The sequence below is a fragment of the Pleurodeles waltl genome, chromosome 5 (assembly GCF_031143425.1).
Source record: "Pleurodeles waltl isolate 20211129_DDA chromosome 5, aPleWal1.hap1.20221129, whole genome shotgun sequence".
Classification (NCBI taxonomy): Eukaryota; Metazoa; Chordata; class Amphibia; order Caudata; family Salamandridae; genus Pleurodeles; species Pleurodeles waltl.
This window is the reverse complement of record NC_090444.1, coordinates 1,138,299,356-1,138,321,064: the sequence shown is the minus strand read 5'-3', so window position 1 is coordinate 1,138,321,064 and position 21,709 is coordinate 1,138,299,356. Positions and strand designations below refer to the sequence as shown.

The 21,709-nt window shown below is 47.0% G+C and overlaps 1 protein-coding gene across 4 annotated transcripts in view; it reads left to right on the top strand.

The window, feature by feature from the left end:
- ZUP1 (zinc finger containing ubiquitin peptidase 1) overlaps window positions 1–21,709 on the top strand; it is a 225,795-nt gene that overhangs the window by 141,224 nt on the left and 62,862 nt on the right. For all 4 annotated transcript variants that reach the window (XM_069235357.1, XM_069235356.1, XM_069235358.1 and 1 more), the window contains one exon: window positions 18,971–19,136. In XM_069235357.1, coding sequence (XP_069091458.1) covers window positions 18,971–19,136 — 166 coding nt within the window. The remainder of the gene's footprint in view (window positions 1–18,970; window positions 19,137–21,709) is intronic.

The following is a 21,709-nucleotide window of genomic DNA, read 5'->3' as shown; positions in this document are numbered from 1 at the left end:
AACCCCCACCACTGGAAGTGGAATGAGGGGGGCCTTTGGATGCCCACCTGTCTTACCACTGGCTTGACAGGTGGGGCAGGAGAGGCAAAACTCCTTAACCATGTTGGACATATTGGGCCAGTAGAAGTGGTTGACTAACCTCTCCCACGTCTTGGTTTGTCCCAAATGTCCAGCAAGGGGAATGTCATGGGCCAACGTTAGGATGAACTTCCTGAACAGCTGAGGCACTACCACTCTCCTAGTGGCACCAGGTTTGGGGTCTCTGGCCTCAGTGTACAGGAGTCCATCCTCCCAATAGACCCTATGCGTTCCATTTTTCTTGCCTTTGGACTCTTCCGCAGCTTGCTGCCTAAGGCCTTCAAGAGAGGGACAGGTTTCTTGTCCCTTACACAGCTCCTCCCTTGAGGGTCCCCCTGGGCCTAAGAGCTCAACCTGATAAGGTTCAAGCTCCAAAGGCTCAGTTCCCTCAGAGGGCAGAACTTCTTCCTGAGAAGAGAGGTTCCCTTTCTTTTGCTGTGTTGCAGTTGGTTTCCCAACTGACTTTCCTGTTCTCTTGGTAGGCTGGGCCATTCTTCCAGACTCCAGCTCTACTTGTTCACCCTGTGCCTTGCATTGTGCTCTTGTTTTCACACACACCAGTTCAGGGATACCCAGCATTGCTGCATGGGTTTTTAGTTCTACCTCAGCCCATGCTGAGGACTCCAGGTCATTTCCAAGCAGACAGTCCACTGGGATATTTGAGGAGACCACCACCTGTTTCAGGCCATTGACCCCTCCCCATTCTAAAGTAACCATTGCCATGGGATGTACTTTTCTCTGATTGTCAGCGTTGGTGACTGTGTAAGTTTTTCCAGTCAGGTATTGGCCAGGGGAAACCAGTTTCTCTGTCACCATGGTGACACTGGCACCTGTATCCCTCAGGCCCTCTATTCTAGTCCCATTAATTAAGAGTTGCTGTCTGTATTTTTGCATGTTAGGCGGCCAGACAGCTAGTGTGGCTAAATCCACCCCACCCTCAGAAACTAGAGTAGCTTCAGTGTGGACCCTGATTTGCTCTGGGCACACTGTTGATCCCACTTGGAGACTAGCCATACCAGTGTTACCTGGATGGGAGTTTGGAGTGGAACCTTTCTTGGGACAGGCCTTGTCTCCAGTTTGGTGTCCATGCTGTTTACAGCTATGACACCAGGCCTTTTTGGGATCAAAGTTTTTACCCTTGTACCCATTGTTTTGTGAAGAGGCTCTGGGCCCACCCTCCTGTGCAGGTTTTTGGGGGCCTGTAGAAGACTCTTTACTATTTTTAGTTTTGGTCGTCTCATCACCCTTCCCCTGGGGAGTCTTTGTGACCCCTTTCTTTTGGTCACCCCCTGTTGAAGTCTTGGACACCCTTGTCTTGACCCAATGGTCCGCCTTCTTTCCCAATTCTTGGGGAGAAATTGGTCCTAGGTCTACCAGATGCTGATGCAGTTTATCATTGAAACAATTACTTAACAGGTGTTCTTTCACAAATAAATTGTACAGCCCATCATAATTACTTACACCACTGCCTTGAATCCAACCATCTAGTGTTTTCACTGAGTAGTCAACAAAGTCAACCCAGGTCTGGCTCGAGGATTTTTGAGCCCCCCTGAACCTAATCCTGTACTCCTCAGTGGAGAATCCAAAGCCCTCAATCAGGGTACCCTTCATGAGGTCATAAGATTCTGCATCTTTTCCAGAGAGTGTGAGGAGTCTATCCCTACACTTTCCAGTGAACATTTCCCAAAGGAGAGCACCCCAGTGAGATCTGTTCACTTTTCTGGTTACACAAGCCCTCTCAAAAGCTGTGAACCATTTGGTGATGTCATCACCATCTTCATATTTTGTCACAATCCCTTTAGGGATTTTTAACATGTCAGGAGAATCTCTGACCCTATTTATATTGCTGCCACCATTGATGGGTCCTAGGCCCATCTCTTGTCTTTCCCTTTCTATGGCTAGGAGCTGTCTCTCTAAAGCCAATCTTTTGGCCATCCTGGCTAACAGGAGGTCATCTTCACTGAGAGCATCCTCAGTGATTTCAGAAATGTGGGACCCTCCTGTGAGGGATTCACTATTTCTGACTAACACAGTTGGAGACAGGACTTGAGGGGTCCTGTTCTCCCTATTTAGGACTGGAGGAGGGACATTGGCCTCCAAGTCACTAATTTCTTCCTCTGTGAGGTCATCATCAGAGGGGTTGGCTTTTTCAAACTCTGCCAACAGCTCCTGGAGCTGAATTTTGGTAGGTCTGGAGCCAATGGTTATTTTTTTGATATTACAGAGAGACCTTAGCTCCCTCATCTTAAGATGGAGGTAAGGTGTGGTGTGGTGTCGAGTTCCACCACATTCATCTCTGTATCAGACATTATTTTGCTAAGAGTTGGAAGACTTTTTAAAGAATCTAAAACTGTTTCTAGAATCTAATTTCAAACTTTTAACAAACTTTTAAACTCTAAAAGACAATGCTAAACAGGGACTTAACACACAAGGCCCTAGCAGGACTTTTAAGAATTTAGAAAAATTTCAAATTGCAAAAATGAATTTTTAATGACAATTTTGGAATTTGTCGTGTGATCAGGTATTGGCTGAGTAGTCCAGCAAATGCAAAGTCTTGTATCCCACCGCTGCCACCAATGTAGGAAGTTGGCTCTGTATGTGCTATTTCAAAGTAAGGAATAGCATGCACAGAGTCCAAGGGTTCCCCTTAGAGGTAAAATAGTGGTAAAAATAGATAATACTAATGCTCTATTTTGTGGTAGTGTGGTCGAGCAGTAGGCTTATCCAAGGAGTAGTGTTAAGCATTTGTTGTACATACACATAGACAATAAATGAGGTACACACACTCAGAGACAAATCCAGCCAATAGGTTTTTATATAGAAAAATATCTTTTCTTAGTTTATTTTAAGAACCACAGGTTCAAATTCTACATGTAATATCTCATTCGAAAGGTATTGCAGGTAAGTACTTTAGGAACTTCAAATCATCAAAATTGCATGTATACTTTTCAAGTTATTGACAAATAGCTGTTTTAAAAGTGGACACTTAGTGCAATTTTCACAGTTCCTAGGGGAGGTAAGTATTTGTTAGGTTAACCAGGTAAGTAAGACACTTACAGGGCTTAGTTCTTGGTCCAAGGTAGCCCACCGTTGGGGGTTCAGAGCAACCCCAAAGTCACCACACCAGCAGCTCAGGGCCGGTCAGGTGCAGAGTTCAAAGTGGTGCCCAAAACGCATAGGCTAGAATGGAGAGAAGGGGGTGACCCGGTTCCGGTCTGCTTGCAGGTAAGTACCCGCGTCTTCGGAGGGCAGACCAGGGGGGGGTTTTGTAGGGCACCGGGGGGGACACAAGCCCACACAGAAATTTCACCCTCAGCGGCGCGGGGGCGGCCGGGTGCAGTGTAGACACAAGCGTCGGGTTTGCAATGTTAGTCTATGAGAGATCTCGGGATCTCTTCAGCGCTGCAGGCAGGCAAGGGGGGGATTCCTCGGGGAAACCTCCACTTGGGCAAGGGAGAGGGACTCCTGGGGGTCACTTCTCCAGTGAAAGTCCGGTCCTTCAGGTCCTGGGGGCTGCGGGTGCAGGGTCTCTCCCAGGCGTCGGGACTTTAGGTTCAAAGAGTCGCGGTCAGGGGAAGCCTCGGGATTCCCTCTGCAGGCGGCGCTGTGGGGGCTCAGGGGGGACAGGTTTTGGTACTCACAGTATCAGAGTAGTCCTGGGGTCCCTCCTGAGGTGTTGGATCGCCACCAGCCGAGTCGGGGTCGCCGGGTGCAGTGTTGCAAGTCTCACGCTTCTTGCGGGGAGCTTGCAGGGTTCTTTAAAGTTGCTGGAAACAAAGTTGCAGCTTTTCTTGGAGCAGGTCCGCTGTCCTCGGGAGTTTCTTGTCTTTTCGAAGCAGGGGCAGTCCTCAGAGGATGTCGAGGTCGCTGGTCCCTTTGGAAGGCGTCGCTGGAGCAGGATCTTTGGAAGGCAGGAGACAGGCCGGTGAGTTTCTGGAGCCAAGGCAGTTGTCGTCTTCTGGTCTTCCTCTGCAGGGGTTTTTCAGCTAGGCAGACCTTCTTCTTGTAGTTTCAGGAATCTAATTTTCTAGGGTTCAGGGTAGCCCTTAAATACTAAATTTAAGGGCGTGTTTAGGTCTGGGGGGTTAGTAGCCAATGGCTACTAGCCCTGAGGGTGGGTACACCCTCTTTGTGCCTCCTCCCAAGGGGAGGAGGTCACAATCCTAACCCTATTGGGGGAATCCTCCATCTGCAAGATGGAGGATTTCTAAAAGTTAGAGTCACCTCAGCTCAGGACACCTTAGGGGCTGTCCTGACTGGCCAGTGACTCCTCCTTGTTTTTCTCATTATCTTCTCCGGCCTTGCCGCCAAAAGTGGGGCCTGGCCGGAGGGGGCGGGCAACTCCACTAGCTGGAGTGTCCTGCTGGGTTGGCACAAAGGAGGTGAGCCTTTGAGGCTCACCGCCAGGTGTGACAATTCCTGCCTGGGGGAGGTGTTAGCATCTCCACCCAGTGCAGGCTTTGTTACTGGCCTCAGAGTGACAAAGGCACTCTCCCCATGGGGCCAGCAACATGTCTCGGTTTGTGGCAGGCTGCTAGAACTAGTCAGCCTACACAGACAGTCGGTTAAGTTTCAGGGGGCACCTCTAAGGTGCCCTCTGTGGTGTATTTTACCATAAAATGTACACTGGCATCAGTGTGCATTTATTGTGCTGAGAAGTTTGATACCAAACTTCCCAGTTTTCAGTGTAGCCATTATGGTGCTGTGGAGTTCGTGTTTGACAGACTCCCAGACCATATACTCTTATGGCTACCCTGCACTTACAATGTCTAAGGTTTTGTTTAGACACTGTAGGGGTACCATGCTCATGCACTGGTACCCTCACCTATGGTATAGTGCACCCTGCCTTAGGGCTGTAAGGCCTGCTAGAGGGGTGGCTTACCTATACTGCATAGGCAGTGAGAGGCTGGCATGGCACCCTGAGGGGAGTGCCATGTCGACTTACTCGTTTTGTCCTCACTAGCACACACAAGCTGGCAAGCAGTGTGTCTGTGCTGAGTGAGAGGCCTCCAGGGTGGCATAAGACATGCTGCAGCCCTTAGAGACCTTCCTTGGCATCAGGGCCCTTGGTACTAGAAGTACCAGTTACAAGGGACTTATCTGGATGCCAGGGTCTGCCAATTGTGGATACAAAAGTACAGGTTAGGGAAAGAACTCTGGTGCTGGGGCCTGGTTAGCAGGCCTCAGCACACTTTCAATGGTAAACATAGCATCAGCAAAGGCAAAAAGTCAGGGGGCAACCATGCCAAGGAGGCATTTCCTTACAGGTATCTTGCAGCTTTTGTATCCCCATAACTTAATAGGATGCTAGCCCACTAGCCTTTGGACTCCACTCTTCTGTCAGGGGTTCGAGTGACAGCAGGTCAAGCCCTTGTGGTTTCTCTCCACAGGGTACAGTAGGTACTGTCCTGTTTCTGAAGTACAAAAGGGCTTCAGTAGGTTCAGTCCCTAATCTGTCTTCCTCAGGTCGAGTAGTGTTCTGAAGAAGTTATCCAGGGGTGCCACTACATTGCCTGGCACTAGCCTATAGCTGGAGGAGTCCCTGTACAATAGGGAAAAAATCTTCAGGGCTGACTCTTCCCTCATTGACATTATTTCATGGCGGCTAGGCCCTAAACAATCCCACTGTGCCATACTCAAAAGTCAACATGACAAGAATCTTTCTTCACCTGGTCAGAGCTCTGGGTACATCCTTAGGTGTGCTAGGAAAATGAGGAACTCTCCTTGCAGACCAGTACTGGAATAGGTTTTCTTCCCACTGGGATTGGTGCTGCTCTGGCTACTTGGACAATGGCGGGTGCAGGCCTTGGTGAAAGTAACATCTTTCTGAAACAGAGGATATACTGCTGAAGCTTGTGCAGCTGGTGAGTACATCCCTCAGGCCATCTTGTTAGGAGGATGTCACACCTCTTCCCAGCCAAGATCTTTTAGCTCCCTTTCCTAGTAACCATTCACACCTCGCAGCAGACTGCCAGATGAGTTTGTGGAATAACTCTGAAAAGGCTACTGGGTGTTTTAGGAAGGAAAATCCCAACTTTCTAAAAGTGACATTTAAAAAAGTCACATACATCCGACTTGTCTATCAGGTTGGAGTTTAAATTCCTATTAATTTGTGTACTTGAACTATGCTTGTAGCTAATTCCAAATTAAAGTTATGCATTACAATGTGTTATAATGTAACCTATTTCTCGTCTATGGGTGAGCCCGCCTTACTACAGTGAAAAACAATTTTGGTGATTTTCCGCTGCCAGGACATGTAAAACTTAGGAACATAAGTCCTACGTATTAAACATCATACACTCTGCTCTCTGGGCATTTAGAGTCCGCCTTCGGGGTAGCTTTCATAAGTATTAAAAGGAAGTTTCAGGCCTGTTAAAAGGTTGTTTTTAGCAGGTTGAAATGACAATTTTAAAACTCCCATGCTAGACTGCTGTGACAGGTCTAGAGTCATATTTCACATGATCACTTTAGTGGTGCACTATAAGTGCTGGAGTCCAGTAGTGCCATTTAACTAACAAGCCCCTGGCATACAAGGTACCATGTACATATAGGTAAGTTAAGTATAGGTAAGTTAACATATAGGTAAGTTAAATATGCCAATCATGGATTAGCCAATTGTACACATTTTAGGGGTCAGAGCACTTGCACTTGGCTCAGGACCGCAGCGCCCCAGTGTTCAGAGTCCATACACCAGCAATAAAATGTAGCAAAATGTGGGGGGTTTACAATGAAAAAGGTAATTTCCTTACACCTGTGGTTCCATGTCAGTGGTTGCACTGCGTCTTCGCAAGTTGGGGATTTCTGTACCTTAGCAGCTGGCTGCTGAATGCGAACTTCCTGCAGCTAGTGTTGGGGCTCCTGTATGCCACGATCTTCCACCTTTTTGACCTATAGTTTTCGATCAGGCTCCCCAAACATCACTTCCCACCATCTTTTTCTCCTCTTCATTGTTGCAGAGCTGGACATGGTCTCCTTCAAGGCCTTTTCGACTCCTTAGCCAGTTTGTGTCATTATGGTTTTGATACTGAAGTTTTGAGAGGGAGGTCTTTTTTTCAGCTGAACAGTCCTGCACCTTCTGTACCTACTCACTTCCTGCATCTTGCTGGTCTCCTATACTTGGTGACACATAGGAGCACTTCATTTATTCTTCCATATTTATTGGGCTCACCACTGGGGGACCGTTATAGACATCATTTGGATTACCCCAGAGTTGGCATGGGACCTTGAGTTGTTGGTGACAAACCACCTTACTTGCAGTAAACTCTTTTGCCTTTGACAATAGTGGCCACTGTGATGAAAATACCTACTCACATGATTGGGGTGATCATCTAGGTACCTTGAAGATTAGACGCCTGTGGACTCCCACAGAGCAGACTCCCTCATCAGTCACATTGAGGTTTGGGTAAACCCCTTGGCACGCATGGTCTTCTGACCCTCAGTCCATGATCGTTTGGTTCAAGCCCTTATGAGCTAGTGCAAACTGCTTCGCCAGCAAATATTGTGGTGTGGGCTCATGTCTGTGTCTGAAGGCAATGAACCTGTTGTCTTGGGGTCAAGATTGCAATGACTGGCTCTTGGTTCATCATTTGGCAGGTTCCCTGAACGTGCAATCAGTTGATCTCATTCTACACCATCTTGCCAATTTCAGGTGGCGTCTCCACCAGGAAATTACTTAATCCCTCTTCCCCTGTGAAGCACCCCTCTGGTAGACGTTTTTGCTACTCAGTGAACCGCCCACTTGCACCTGTTTTGCGCTGTGCAACAAATGCTACGAGGGGTCCTGGGAGGCTTGTTTCACCTTAACTGGGAATTATAGTTTAAATACACATTCCTGGTCATTACTCTGCATCCTCTGATTCTGAGAAAACCCCATCTATACCATGTGTGGGTAAACTTGATTGCACTGGATGGCCACAAAGGACATAGTACTCAGATGTGTTCCGTCTATCCTTCAGCCCTTGTCTTCCTCCCTTGTCTTCCCCCTCTGCTGAGGGTGTGAATCCTTTCATAGTCAGAGGTGCAGGTTCTGTATTCAAACACCAGAGCCTTTACCTCCGTTCCTGGAATTTATGCAAGGCAGTCTGAACTCTTTTGGTCTGCCGGCAGTGGTGGTGGATATCATCTTGTCAGCTCGTCACCCCTATACCAAGACTGTTTACTCTGGACGGTTGTTGAATTTGAAGCATAATTGACAAAGTTGATGCCCTGAAGGGAATTTTGTCTTACTTGCTGCAGTTTACGTTTTCCTGGGCATGGCAACACTTTGATGGGGGCACTGTTAAGTGTTATTTGTGAGCCCTTTTTCTTTTTTTGCCAGATCAAACATAGCTATTCAAGTCTCTTATGTGTGTTTTTAAGGGTTAACCCATTTTCCACAATCTCCTTTTGTTATATCACACTGAGACTTTTAATCACCTTCCCTGTGGGTTTACCTTTGGCCCATGCATAGTTACCCTTTGGGGCTGCCTACACCGAAGGCTGTGTTTCTCATCAGCATGACCTCAGTGCGGCTTGTTAGTGAGTTGCACACTTGTCCATTTATGCTCCTTTTACCTCTTTTTATTTTTATGGACAAACTGGTCCTTCAACAAAGTCTTTCTTCCTAAAGTGGTTACCTAGTTCCATGTAGGTCATCCCATCTCTGTGTTCCTCCTGCTGTCTCATTGTATCAAAGAGAAGGGGAGGCTGCAAACCGTAGATCCTCGCACGGCTTCCATTCTACATTGACTGGACCCAAGACAGCCAAGGTAATTCAGAAGTGGACAATATACTGCTGGATGGTTTTGTCCATCAATATCTACTACCCCCTTGCCAAGTAGGAGCCTCATGAGGTTCTATTCCACAAGGGAGAAGGTCCTATCCTCTGCTTTGTCCAGGGGTGTTAGTGTTCTGAAAATCTGCTGAGCTGCGACATGGGCTCCGGTCCACCACTTCACCAGGCATTTTTGACTGGACTCTTGAGTGTGGAGGAATCACTCAATCAATCAATCAGAGATTTGTAAAGCGCACTACTCACCCGTGAGGGTCTCAAGGCGCTGAAGAGAGGGGTTGTGGGGGTGGTGCTACTGCTCGAACAGCCAGGTCTTGAGGAGTTTCCTGACGGTAAGGAGGTCTTTGGTCTGACACAGGTGGGTGGGAAGAATGTTCCACGTCTTGGTGGCGAGGTGCGAGAATGACCTGCGCTGGTTGTAGTTCTACGGACGCGTGGGATGGTTTGCGAGGATGAGGTCGGCGGAGCGGAGATGCCGGGTCAGGGTGTAGAAGGAGAGCCGTCTGTTGAGGTATTCTGGTCCGGTGTTGTGAGCCTGGGTGAGGAGTTTGAACAGGATTCTCTAGTTGACTGGAAGCCAGTGCAGGTCTCTCAAATGGCCTGCGATGTGGCAGTGGTGAGGGATGTCCAGGATGAGGCGAGCGGAGGCGTTCTTGATGCATTGGACTTTGGCTGTGGTTCCTGCAAAGAGGGCATTGCCGTAATCCAATTTGCTGCTTACGAGGGCTTGGGTGACTGTTCTTCAGGTTTCGGTGGGGATCCATTTGTAGATCTTTCGGAGCATGTGGAGGGTGTTGAAGTAGCAGGAGGAGGAGATCGCATTGACTTGCTGGGTCATGGACAATGAGGAATCCAAGATGAATCCTAGGTTGCGTGCGTGGTCGGTGGGAGTCTGAGTGGCTCCGAGAGAGGCAGGTCACCAGGAGTCATTCCATGCGGAGGTGGTGGAGTCAAAGATGAGGACTTCCGTCTTGTCAGAATTGGGTTTGAGGCAGTTGTTTTTCATCCATTCGGCGATGGCCTTCATTCCTTTGTGGAGATTAGTCTTGGCGGAGTCCTTGGTGAGGGAGAGGATCAGCTGAGTGTCGTCGGCATATGAGATGATGTTGAGGGGTGGGATTGGGTGGTGTTAGGGAGTGGGTCATGTAGACGTTGAAGATGATCGGGCTAAGTTCCGAACCCTGGGGTATGCCGCAAATGATTTTGCTGGCCTCCGAGCGGAATGGGGGGAGGCGGACTCTCTGGGATCTGCCAGTGAGAAAGGAGGTTACCCAGTCCAGGGCTCTGTCGCGGATTCCTGCATTGCTGAGGCGTGAGCGTAGGGTGTGGTGGCAGACGGTGTCGAACGCGCCGAGAGGTCCACGAGGATGAGGGCCGCAGTTACGCCGTTATCCAGTATGGTTCTGATGTCGTCTGTGGCAGTAGTGAGGGCAGTTTCGGTACTGTGGTTGCTACAGAATCCCGATTGGGAAGGGTCCAGGGTGCAGTTCTCCTCGAGGAAGCGGGTTAGTTGTCTGTTGACAGCCTTCTTGATGACTTTTGCCAGGAAGGGGAGCAGGGAGATAGGCTGGAATTTCTTGAGGGCCCTTTGGGTCCACCTTGGGTTTTTTGAGGAGGGTGTTGATCTGGGCATGTTTCCAGCTCTCCGGGAAGGTGGCGGACTCAAAGGACCTGTTAATGATCTTCTGTAGTTGGGGTGCGAAGAGGGAGCTTGCTTTGTTGAGGATATGGTGAGGACAGGGGTCAGATGGTGAACCGGAGTGGATGGTATTCATGATTTCGATGGTGTCGTTGTCGTTGATGGGGTCTGGGTGCTGAAGCTGTCATGGATGTCTGCAATCTTGCGGTGGAAATAGGAGGCTAGGGAGTTGCAGAGGTCTTGAGATGGTGGGATGTCGTTGGAGCTGGGGTTGGAGAGTTCCCTCACAATGTTGAAGAGGTCCTTGTGGCTGTGTGCGTTGTTTTTAATTCGGTCTTTGAAGGCGGTTCTCTTGGCGGTTTGGATGAGTTGGTGGTGTGTGCAGATGGCATTTTTGAAGGCTGTGTGGTTGTCCAGAGTCTGCTCTTGGCGGCACTTTCATTCAAGTCTGCGGCACGTTTGCTTAGATTCGAGGTCGGCGGTAAACCAGATGGCCCATCTGTCGGTGCGTATGTTGGAGGGATTCTTGATTGGGGCGAGAGAGTTGGCACAGGTGTAGATCCATTGCCTGAAGTTGCAGGCAGCTGCGTAATTGTCGGTGGTGTCAATGGGTAGGTTCCGGGAGAGGGCTGCGACGAGTTGGTCTTCATGTCCTTGTTCCAATTTCGGTGGGGAATCTGTTGTGGGTGGTGGTGTGTTGTGGGTTTATTGAAGGAGAAGTGGATGTAGCGGTGATCTGTCCAGTTGAGTTCAGTGGTGTGGCTGAAGGAGACGTGATTGGTGGCGCAAAATATAGGGTAGAGTGTTGTCTTATCCAGGTGGCTGGTTGACACCTGTTCGGTATAAGTCAATAAGGACGCTCTATGAAGGACCACACGCCAATTATGAATACAATTTAGCTTTACTAGAATTTCAGGTAAATGCAGGCATTTAGCACATCAACAATAGTGGAATAAGAATAGCAATGAAAAGCATCTATTTATATATAAGTACACTACAAAGAGCATCTATGTATATGTAGGAGCAAAGAGTTCATTGACAATAAGAATAGCAATAAAAAAAAGCATCTATTTATATATAAGTACACTACAAAGAACATCTATGTATACATCTGAGAAAAGAGTTCATTGACAGATACAAACTTGGAATAGCTGTATACCAAAATGTGATACACTACGATGTTCAGGGAGCAGAATATAAACGAGTTGAATACTTCAGATAAGCTTTGATTTACTGCACACTAAAATGCATATTTAAATTACTGTAGCAGACTCACACTACGATGTTCAGTAAGAAAAAAACTATAAATGAGCTGAATTTCTCAGATTATAAACACAGCGCAAGCATAATAATCAATCATAATAATAGAGCAGAGAAACAAAAGCCTTTCATCCCTGGGTGGAACTTAACTTAGTCCACGAAATGCTGGGAAGCCCTCTACCGCCCTCTTGGATCTCTCTCCCCCTCGAGCGTCACGGTCTTGGAACAGCAAAACAGGGAGGCAGCTCTGGGTCTGAAGATGACAGTTTCACAACGCCATCTGCGAGCTTCAATTCCCTCACCCACCTTTCAGTGTTTAAAAACCCTGAAGCTTGGATTCTATCCCCTTCCTGTATTTTCTAGCTATGTTATCAGTACATGTCTCTTGGCTGCCTTGCCATTCCCTGGCCATTGTTTTCATTCCATCTTTTACTGTGGTCTCGTTCTCAAGGTTGAGATTGAATCGCCCTCACAGCCTGTTTCTCGCACATGCAGCTGCGAATAAGTTTATCTACGGAATGTCAAAAGAAAACATGCTTGAAAGCGAACATCGTGAATTTCTTCCACATTGCTCTGGCTTCGGCAGGCATCATGCTCATCTACACTGTTCAAGCTAATTAACTCTTCGCGTCACAATGTCTTCCGCACCTTTCCCTATACTGATCACTCCACCCCTTAGATGAGCGCGATGCTTGCGAAACCAGAAGTATTTATTGTAACACTTCGCTAGCTAGATTGCTACGAATACTTGTTAGCATTATTCTAAGCGCCTGCATTTTAGTATAAAGCTGGTTTGTGCGTACATATAGTCTACATAGTATAATCATTAGCGTGACACAGACAATCAATAACCAGATTAGCGGATGTAACACTATATTTAGCGTCTTCGTAGCTCCTGGTGCCCAACCTAAGAAGATATCATACCAATGGTGCTCAGTTACTTGCTGGATGCGTGAAGCAGTGTGCATAAGCTGTTTGGCGTCTATGATCATATGTATGGCGGTATCCTTGGTATATTTAGCTGCCATGTCGAATTTAGCAAATGTGATTTGTGCGTAGCGCCTAATTGCCTCTAGTCTAGGTAGCTTCACAACCAGCGGGATGTTCCATTCTAACTGTGCTTGCATTTGCGTCTGTAATGTGGTTGTGGTGAACTTAGTCGGTCGGTATAGGATGTGAGTACTTATGTCAATAATGCTGGTAATATTGCACATACACATTACCTGCTCTCCGGTGGTTTGTACAAATCCGTTAATAAGTAAGGGATGATTAGTAACGTAACATATACTCTCTGTTCCTATCTGATATAAGTCTACGCCATTAATAGGATAAGGTAACCATTCACAGTCTCCTGGTATTGGGTGAAGGCATGGATCTAGCGCCCGTCCAGTGTGGGTACATACCCACCCCTTACACCAATCTGCACATCTAGTGGAATCTACGGTGTGATTTTTTTGATCAATCCATTTTTTGTCAGTGTGAGGTATCCACCATTCTTCACCTATTACTACAGGTAGCAATATAAAGGGGCACCATATTTCAGGAGGAAGAATACTTCTAGCTATATCAAAATGAGCATAACACATCTCTCCCTCACAATGAAATTGTATGGGCTTTACCCATATTTCCTCAGGCAAATGCAATTGTTGTCTCCAATATTCACCTTGAAGCTGTCCCCATTCGGCTTTGAAGTCTGCATACTGTTGATTAACAATGCTTTGCCATAGTACGCACTGAATTCCTTTGGACATTGTTTGGGTGCTTTGAAAGCTTTTTCCAAATTGTTCATAAGTGAAACGATGCCATTGCCAATCACGATACAACCCACGCAGAATCTTCCATACTTCTTGTGAGTGAGTGGGCCCCCATTGTGAAATTACTTTTATGGCCTCCCCTTTACTATATCCTATAGAACAGAGGTCTCCAAACTATTTAATGCCGCGCCCCCCCAGTTGAAAAATAAAAATCATTGGGCCCCCCTCAGAATTTTTCACAATTATTTTATAAACATGGCAATGTTTAAATATGTCTAAACCTATTTAAACATTGCAGTTAGGTACTGTTACCTTTTTAAAACTGCAATAACATCCTCCTGCTTAAAATAAAGGCCTGTTATCTGTATAATATTTATTTTGGCCAGAATCTGGGGCCCTCCCTGGGATCGCTTCAGGCCCCCCTAGGGGGGCCCGCCCCCCAGTTTGAAGACCTCTGCTGTAGAAGATAGCTTATTCCTGATGGCTTCAATATCAAAAGCGTTCAGGGCCCTTACCCCAATTCCGGTGGCCCCGGCTATCATGGATCCTGGATCTCTTCTGATGCGTAACTTCTGCAAGGACCATAACTGTAGTGTCCATGGTGTGCATAATGGATCATACTTAGAGACATTCCCCTTGGCAATAGTTATCTGTAACACAATATGGTTAATTATGCTTGCATGCAAAGCTTGCTTACATCCTATTCTATATTGAACTATGGAAACGTTGCCTAAATTGCTGACCATGCGTCTTTCGGCTACATAAAACATAAAGGCAGGCGGTTTGGAGTATCAAACTCCTTTAGTTCTATTAGTCATTGTAACAACCACCATATGTCCTGGTAAAATATATTGTTTGTTAGAACAATCATAAGTTCTACACGGATATGTCTGTACTTGTGTAAAAGGTACAATGTTATCACAATATTTACATATCATGTTTAGCGTATAATTCAAAGCCTGTACCGTTGCGGGCATGCCCTGCAACTCGTTCAGTCCGTTGGCATGTCGGATTTGTTGTCCAGTTACCTTCCAGGTTACAGCTTTGGCAGCCATCCACTTGCCTCCAGGTACCTTCACGTTGCAAAGTGAAACATTTCCCTGGTCATCAGTGACATTAGCGGCTTGAGGTGCACAAGTGACATGAAGGTCCGTGATGACATTCTCTGCCACATTTGGTCGGACTAATATACTTTTTCCGGTTATAATCATGACCGCAAACAGGAACCACGTCATTGATGCAGATGTCATCATTTACGACCGTGGGGTAAGTCTCACTGCAGGTACAAATACAGGTACATTAGAATTCTTTAAAAGTACAATATACGTACTCCCCACCCCTTGACTCAATATCTCTCCTGCCTCTGGCTTTTTCCCTGGATGATGCACCCATACTCTTCTTCCTGTGCTTCCAAATCCTCCTTCACCTCTCTGAGTGTTACCGGGGGGGGCATATCTTTCTTCAATGTGGGGGGTATACGCTTGTTCACAAATCAATTGGGCAAGTCTCTCATGTGCTTGATACGATACAGTAGCATCTCCTTGGTTCAGTAATACTACTTTAACCTCTCCTCTAAAATCTGGGTCGGTGACTTCCCCTAGCACCGACACTCTCTTTATGGCTAGGCTGGATCGAGGGGCAATTCTACCATATGTTATAGGTGGTACTCTCACTCCTATTCCTAGGGGAACAGTCTTCACCTGTCCTACGGGTATTTCTCCATCCTCTGGAGCAAACCGGTCCAGTCCTATACTGCCAGAAGTAGCCTGTAAAGGTAATCGAGCTCGAGGTTCTGTTTTCCAGGCAATCATTGTGTGGGTGATTTCTTTATCATGCCCTGTCATCCGAATGAAAGGAGTCTGCTGCCCAACTGGTCTATTGTTCAATTCGAACAAGGCTTTGTCTAAATTACTACTCCATCCTTTTAGAGTCTGATGTGCTGATAATTTTTTTAGCTGTTCTTTCAACAATCCGTTATATCTCTCAATCATGCCGGCAGCTTGTGGATAATAACTAAGGTGTAAAATCCACCTTATTCCCTGTTCCTGCGCCCAATCCTGTACTGTTTTCCCTGAAAAGTGTGTGCCCCTATCTGTTTGGATTTCATCAGGTACCCCATAATGTTTTATCAGGTAGTTTAGCCCTCGCAAAGTGAACTTTTGGTCTTCAGACTTACAGGGCATACCCAACATAAGGCCAGAGTAGGTGTCCACCATGGTCAATACGTAGCTTTTTCCTCCTTCCTTTGGTAGCGGCCCGATATAGTCACATTGCCACACTGTAGCGGCTACGGTTCCTCTTCTGATATGGCCGCTAGGCTTCTTTTGCAGGGGCATTTGTCTTATCTGGTTGCATGTGGTGCACTCTTTTGCTGCTTGTTGGACCTGTTCTTTAGTAACTGGAATCTGTCATTGCTGTGCCCATGCATAAGTGCCATTCTCTCCTAGATGTCCCGATGTTGCATGGGCCCAGTTTGCTAGAGCAGCTTCAGCCTCCTCATTGATGATCACTGTTCGTGTTTTGGCCATCTGATCTGCGGTGTTGTTGAATAGAGATGCAAGTGAGGTGTCTGATGGGCAATGGGCATCCACATGTCCCACATAGATTTGACATTTTTGCCCTTTCTCCCACATCTCTTCCCATAGCTGCTTGCCTCCCCAAATGGGGGTGCCTTTTGATTTTCCATCCATCCTTGCGCCAAGTCGGGGCCCAGCTTACTAGTCCTTGGTAGGTGGCCCAGCTGTCAGTGTATACAAACGTTTTCTCTCCGATGGGGGCCTGTTCGATCACTGCTGCTACCCCCTGCAGTTCTGCAAGCTGACTTGATCCATTATTTCCTCCTCGCAGCAACAGCGTTTCTGTAGCAGGCTGGAATGCGACTGTTTGCCATTGTCTTTTTCCTTGATGGTACCAGGCGGTACCATCTGGGAACCATGCATTTTGCTGTTCTTCTTCTGTGAGCTGTTCAAAAGGTGGGGCTGTTTTAAATGGTGAGGACTCCATCTCAGATGGCTCTGGCGAGGGGACCATTGCTTGTAAGTCCACTGTCCCCAGCATATCTTCTTGTAACTTCGATACTCCTGCTGGCCCTGGTTTTGCCCTCTGCTGCAGATACCATTTCCACTTTACGATGGTAGACTCCTGCGCCCTGCCTACTTTAGTGCCAACCCCTCCTTCTATTATCCTGCCTAGTAATGCGACCTGTATTCTTAAGGTAACCGGCCGGTCACCAGTTATGCGCTCTGTTTCTACTAACGCCCAGTATGCTCCTGCTAGTTCTTTTTCTAACGGGGTATAATTGCTCATGGATGGAGTTAATCTCTTTGACCAAAATCCTTGTGGCACTCTTTTTTCCTTGCCTCTGCCATAAACCCTACATCACTACATCATCCTGTACTATAATTTCCAGCTCAAACGGGTCTCCTTCTGTGATGGGACCGAACGCAAAATAATTCTGTAATGCATCTTTTGCTCCCTCAAAGGCCTCTTGCTGTTCAGGTCCCCGTTGGAAAGGGTGCTTTTTTCATGTAACTTGATATAATGGTCTCAATATTAATCCTAAGTGAGGGATATGTTGTCTCCAGAATCCCATCAAACCAATAAATCGTTGTGCTTCTGCCTTAGTTGAAGGAATCTTTAGCTGCTGTACTGTATCAATCACTTTCTGTGGTATTCTTTTTACTGGTCCTGACCAAATAGCGCCCAGGAATTTCACCTCTTGTGTCGGGCCTTGGACCTTTTTTGGGTTAATAGCCCATCCCCTCTGCTGTAAGTATTCAATTAATCTTTCCAGCGTGTCTGAGACTTGCTCTTTAGTGTCCCCAGTGATCATGATGTCATCAATGTAATGCGCAAGTTGGGTGTTTCCAGCCGAGAAGTTGGCTAAATCTCTGGCTATTAGCCCATGACACAGTGTGGGACTTTGCACGTACCCCTGGGGCAACTTCCTGAATGTGAATTGTCTGTCCTGCCAGCTTATTGCAAATTGGTCTTGACTGGCCTCATCAATATCAATTGAAAAGAATGCGTTTGCTAGATCAATCACGGCATGCCATTCCCCCATATCTTTACTCAACTGTTCCACCAGTGTGATGATGTCTGGGACGGTGGCTGCCAAAGGTGGAGCCACTTTATTCAGTTGTCGATAGTCATCGATATGTATCATCTGGTTTCTTCACGGGCCATATAGGAGAGTTAAATGGGCTCACAGCCGGCCTTAACACAGCTGCATCTAGCAACCCCTGTATGGTTTCTGAAATCTCTTTATGACCTCCGGGTATGCAGTACTGTTTAATGCACACCGGCTCCTTTGGAGGAGGCTCAGGTAATGGACTCCACTTTGCATGCCCAACCAGAACTGTCCTAGATTTCTTTATGTGTACGCTCCTCACACCAAAAGTAAATGTTCCCCATTGCGTATCAATAGTTTTGCCTAGTAACAAATCCATGCCAATAATGTATTCTGGTACTTCAGCTATTAAAACGTCTGCCGTGAACGGGGGTCCTTTACCTATTGACAATCTAAGCTTAACAGGTTTGGCCTCTGTCTCTGCACCCCCGTAACAATTCATAATCACACCCTTCCCTGGCAGCCTCTTAGGGTTTCCATTTATCAAAGTTACTTCCGCACCTGTATCGAGCAGTGCCATTACATGTTGTGTTCCTTTGTGCCAATAAATGATGAGAGTTACATATGGCCGCCTGTCCCCGGGGCTTACCTCTTCCACTGCTCTGACCCCCGGGGTTTGGCCTGACCTTCATAATAAGGGGGCTGGGACTTCCGAGCCATCGCCTGACAAGTCGGGATATAGAATGAGACAGGCACCTTCCTATTTTTCCCTGATTCTGTTTTTTCCTTCTCAGACTCTTCCATGGGTGGTGCTGAGGGCTGTTTCTCATCAAATGCCTCTTTCTCTTTCTGTCTACGAAGCAATGCTTTCCATTTATTAAGCAGGTAAGGGGTAGGCTTTCCATCTATCTCCTCTTTCTTCACCCCAGCATTCAACAAATCTATCCACATTTGTCATCTGGTCACTTTTATTGTAGATTCTCCTCCCTTATACTTATTGTCCTGCCCCACTGCTCTTGCTGATTTTTGTCTATCAAGCCCTTCTAATTGTGCCATTAATAATACCACATCCCCCACTGGTCTTCCCTGAGCAGTAATGACTGTGATAAAGATCAACTGTTACAATAAAAAATAGACTTCAAAAACTTGATTAGTACATCATGGTTGTATGCCTAGCTTGTATTTTGTGGGCAAATCAAATGAAATTCAAAAAAATAAACAAGAACCATGAAAGCTTGTATTGCTAACATGATGAACCATGCTCTGCAGAATTGGTCTTGCAATTTGTTATTGCAAGATAATTGTAGACTATTGACAAATATTATTTTGTACACTTTTATTAGATTATGTTATTCTTTCACAGTATAACCTCAATGTTCTATACTTTTATTTCCATTCAGAAATGCAAGTTCCTTGTATTACAAAAATTCAGTCAATGATTGAAAGTGCCTGGAAAGAAGGGTTTGATCCTCAAGGGGCTTCACAGTTTAACAACAAACTAAATGGCACAAAGGCCTGGATTGGTGCCTGTGAAATCTATTCACTCTTAACATTTCTTAACCTAAAGTAAGTTCAACATTTATGAGTAACATCGTTCTGTTTTATTATCTGCCAACTGTGGCCCTATGGCCCATTATGTTATGCGTGGAACCTTCTCATAAACTCATTGATCATGTGCTCAGAAAGGTGTTTACGTGACTGAATCTCCCTGCAATGCATATGTTGTGGAAGTCATGGAAAGAGCTCATGCTTACCTTTGAAGATCTTTTTTTAATGTTCTTTGGAATGATGTGCTCTTTTGTTTTATTTACATTCAAAAGCTAAATGAAAATAGTGGAATCCTTTTCACTAGCAGCAATAGTAGTCTCTTGTCTGTCATGTCGGTGTTCAAGATTACTGGTAGGGGTGGTGGCCGACAAGATAACAGACTGTTCGATGGCATCTGTCGCTGTAGATACACATGCTCTGCATAGCTCGCTATCTGGTGTTGGGTCGGAGTGTTACAAGTTGTTTTTCTTCGAAGAAGTCTTTCGAGTCACGGGACCGAGTGACTCCTCCTTCTGTCTCCATTGCGCATGGGCGTCGACTCCATCTTCGATTGTTTTCTTTCCGCCATCGGGTTCGGACGTGTTCCTGTCGCTCCGAGTTTCGGAACGGAAAGTTAGTTAATATCGGAAGATTTTCGTCGGTATTGTTGCGTTCGGGATCGGCGTAGTTAGAATCGAAGATCGACGCGCTCCGGTGCCCTTCGGGGTAGTTTTCGATCCCCCGTCGGGGCCTGGTCGGCCCGACCGCGTGTCGAACAACGTCGATGGAACGGACCCCGTTCCGTTTTTGTCCCAAATGCCACAACAAATACCCGTATACAGACCAACATTTGGTCTGTAACCTGTGCCTGTCGCCTGAGCACAGTGAAGAGACTTGCGAGGCCTGTCGTGCGTTCCGGTCCCGAAAGACACTCCGTGACCGTCGAGCCAGGAGACTTCAGATGGCGTCCACGCCGACAGCGCACCGAGAGTTCGAGGAACAAGAGGAAGAAGAAACCTTTTCGATCCACGAATCGGACTCCGAGGAATTCGACGATCAAAGAACCGTGAGTAAGACGTCGAAAACAACACAGAAGAAAAGTGACAAGGCCCAGGGGACGCCACTGCCACCAGGCCATGGCTCCACCCTTAAATTCGGTGACCGACCATCGGCACCGAAAAAGGCCAAAACAGTGCCGAGATCGTCCGACTCCGGTCGAGACACCGGCACGCAGCCTTCTTGGGATCGAGAAAGTGCTGGAGAAAAGCAACGACACCGAGATAGCGGTGTAGAAGCGGTTCGACGCCGAGACAGCGGCACCGACGAAGATCGACGCCGAGAGGTTTTGACGCCAAAAAAAAAAAAAAAAGCCACCTCGGAGCCGAAAAGAGATACAGGCAGGGTTTCGCTGCCGAAACAAACCGTAACCGGCCCAGGTCCAGGCTCTTATACAGAGGAACAATCACTGTCCTCTCAGATGCGAAAGCATAGGTTTGAGGAAGAGCTGCAATCCACCGAAGTGGACCATACGCAAAAACGTATTTTCATACAGCAGGGAACGGGAAGAATAAGCACCCTTCCCCCTATTAGGAGAAAAAGGAGACTGGAGTTTCAAACAGACCAGGCGCCACAAACAAAAATGGTGAAAAAGGTGACTCCGCCACCCTCTCCTCCACCTGTAATCAACATCTCACCAGCGCAAACTCCGTCACATTCCCCGGCTCACACCACCATGAGCCAAGGTGACCAGGATCAAGACGCTTGGGACTTATATGACGCCCCAGTGTCGGACAACAGTCCGGAGGCATATCCAACAAAGCCCTCACCACCAGAAGACAGCTCAGCATACTCTCAAGTGGTGGCTAGAGCAGCACAATTCCACAACGTAAACCTCCACTCAGAACAAGTCGAGGATGACTTTTTATTCAACACCCTCTCCTCCACCCACAGCTCCTACCAAAGCCTGCCTATGCTGCCAGGTATGCTTCGGCACGCAAAGGAAATATTCAAGGAGCCGGTCAAAAGTAGGGCAATAACGCCAAGGGTGGAAAAGAAGTATAAGGCACCTCCTACAGACCCTGTTTTCATCACCACACAGCTGCCACCAGATTCCGTCGTAGTAGGAGCAGCTCGGAAAAGAGCCAACTCCCACACATCTGGGGATGCACCACCCCCAGATAAAGAGAGCCGCAAGTTCGATGCAGCTGGGAAAAGAGTTGCAGTACAAGCTGCAAACCAGTGGCGCATCGCTAACTCTCAAGCACTACTTGCGCGCTATGACAGAGCCCATTGGGATAAGATGCAACACCTCATCGAGCATCTTCCCAAGGAACTACAAAAGAGGGCAAAGCAGGTGGTTGAGGAAGGGCAGAACATATCAAATAACCAGATACGTTCTTCTATGGACGCAGCAGACACAGCTGCAAGGACAATTAATACATCTGTGACCATTAGAAGGCACGCATGGCTAAGAACGTCTGGGTTCAAACCAGAGATACAGCAGGCAGTGCTCAATATGCCATTCAACGAAAAACAACTGTTCGGACCAGAAGTGGACAGGGCAATCAAAAAACTTAAAAAAGACACTGACACTGCTAAAGCCATGGGCGCAC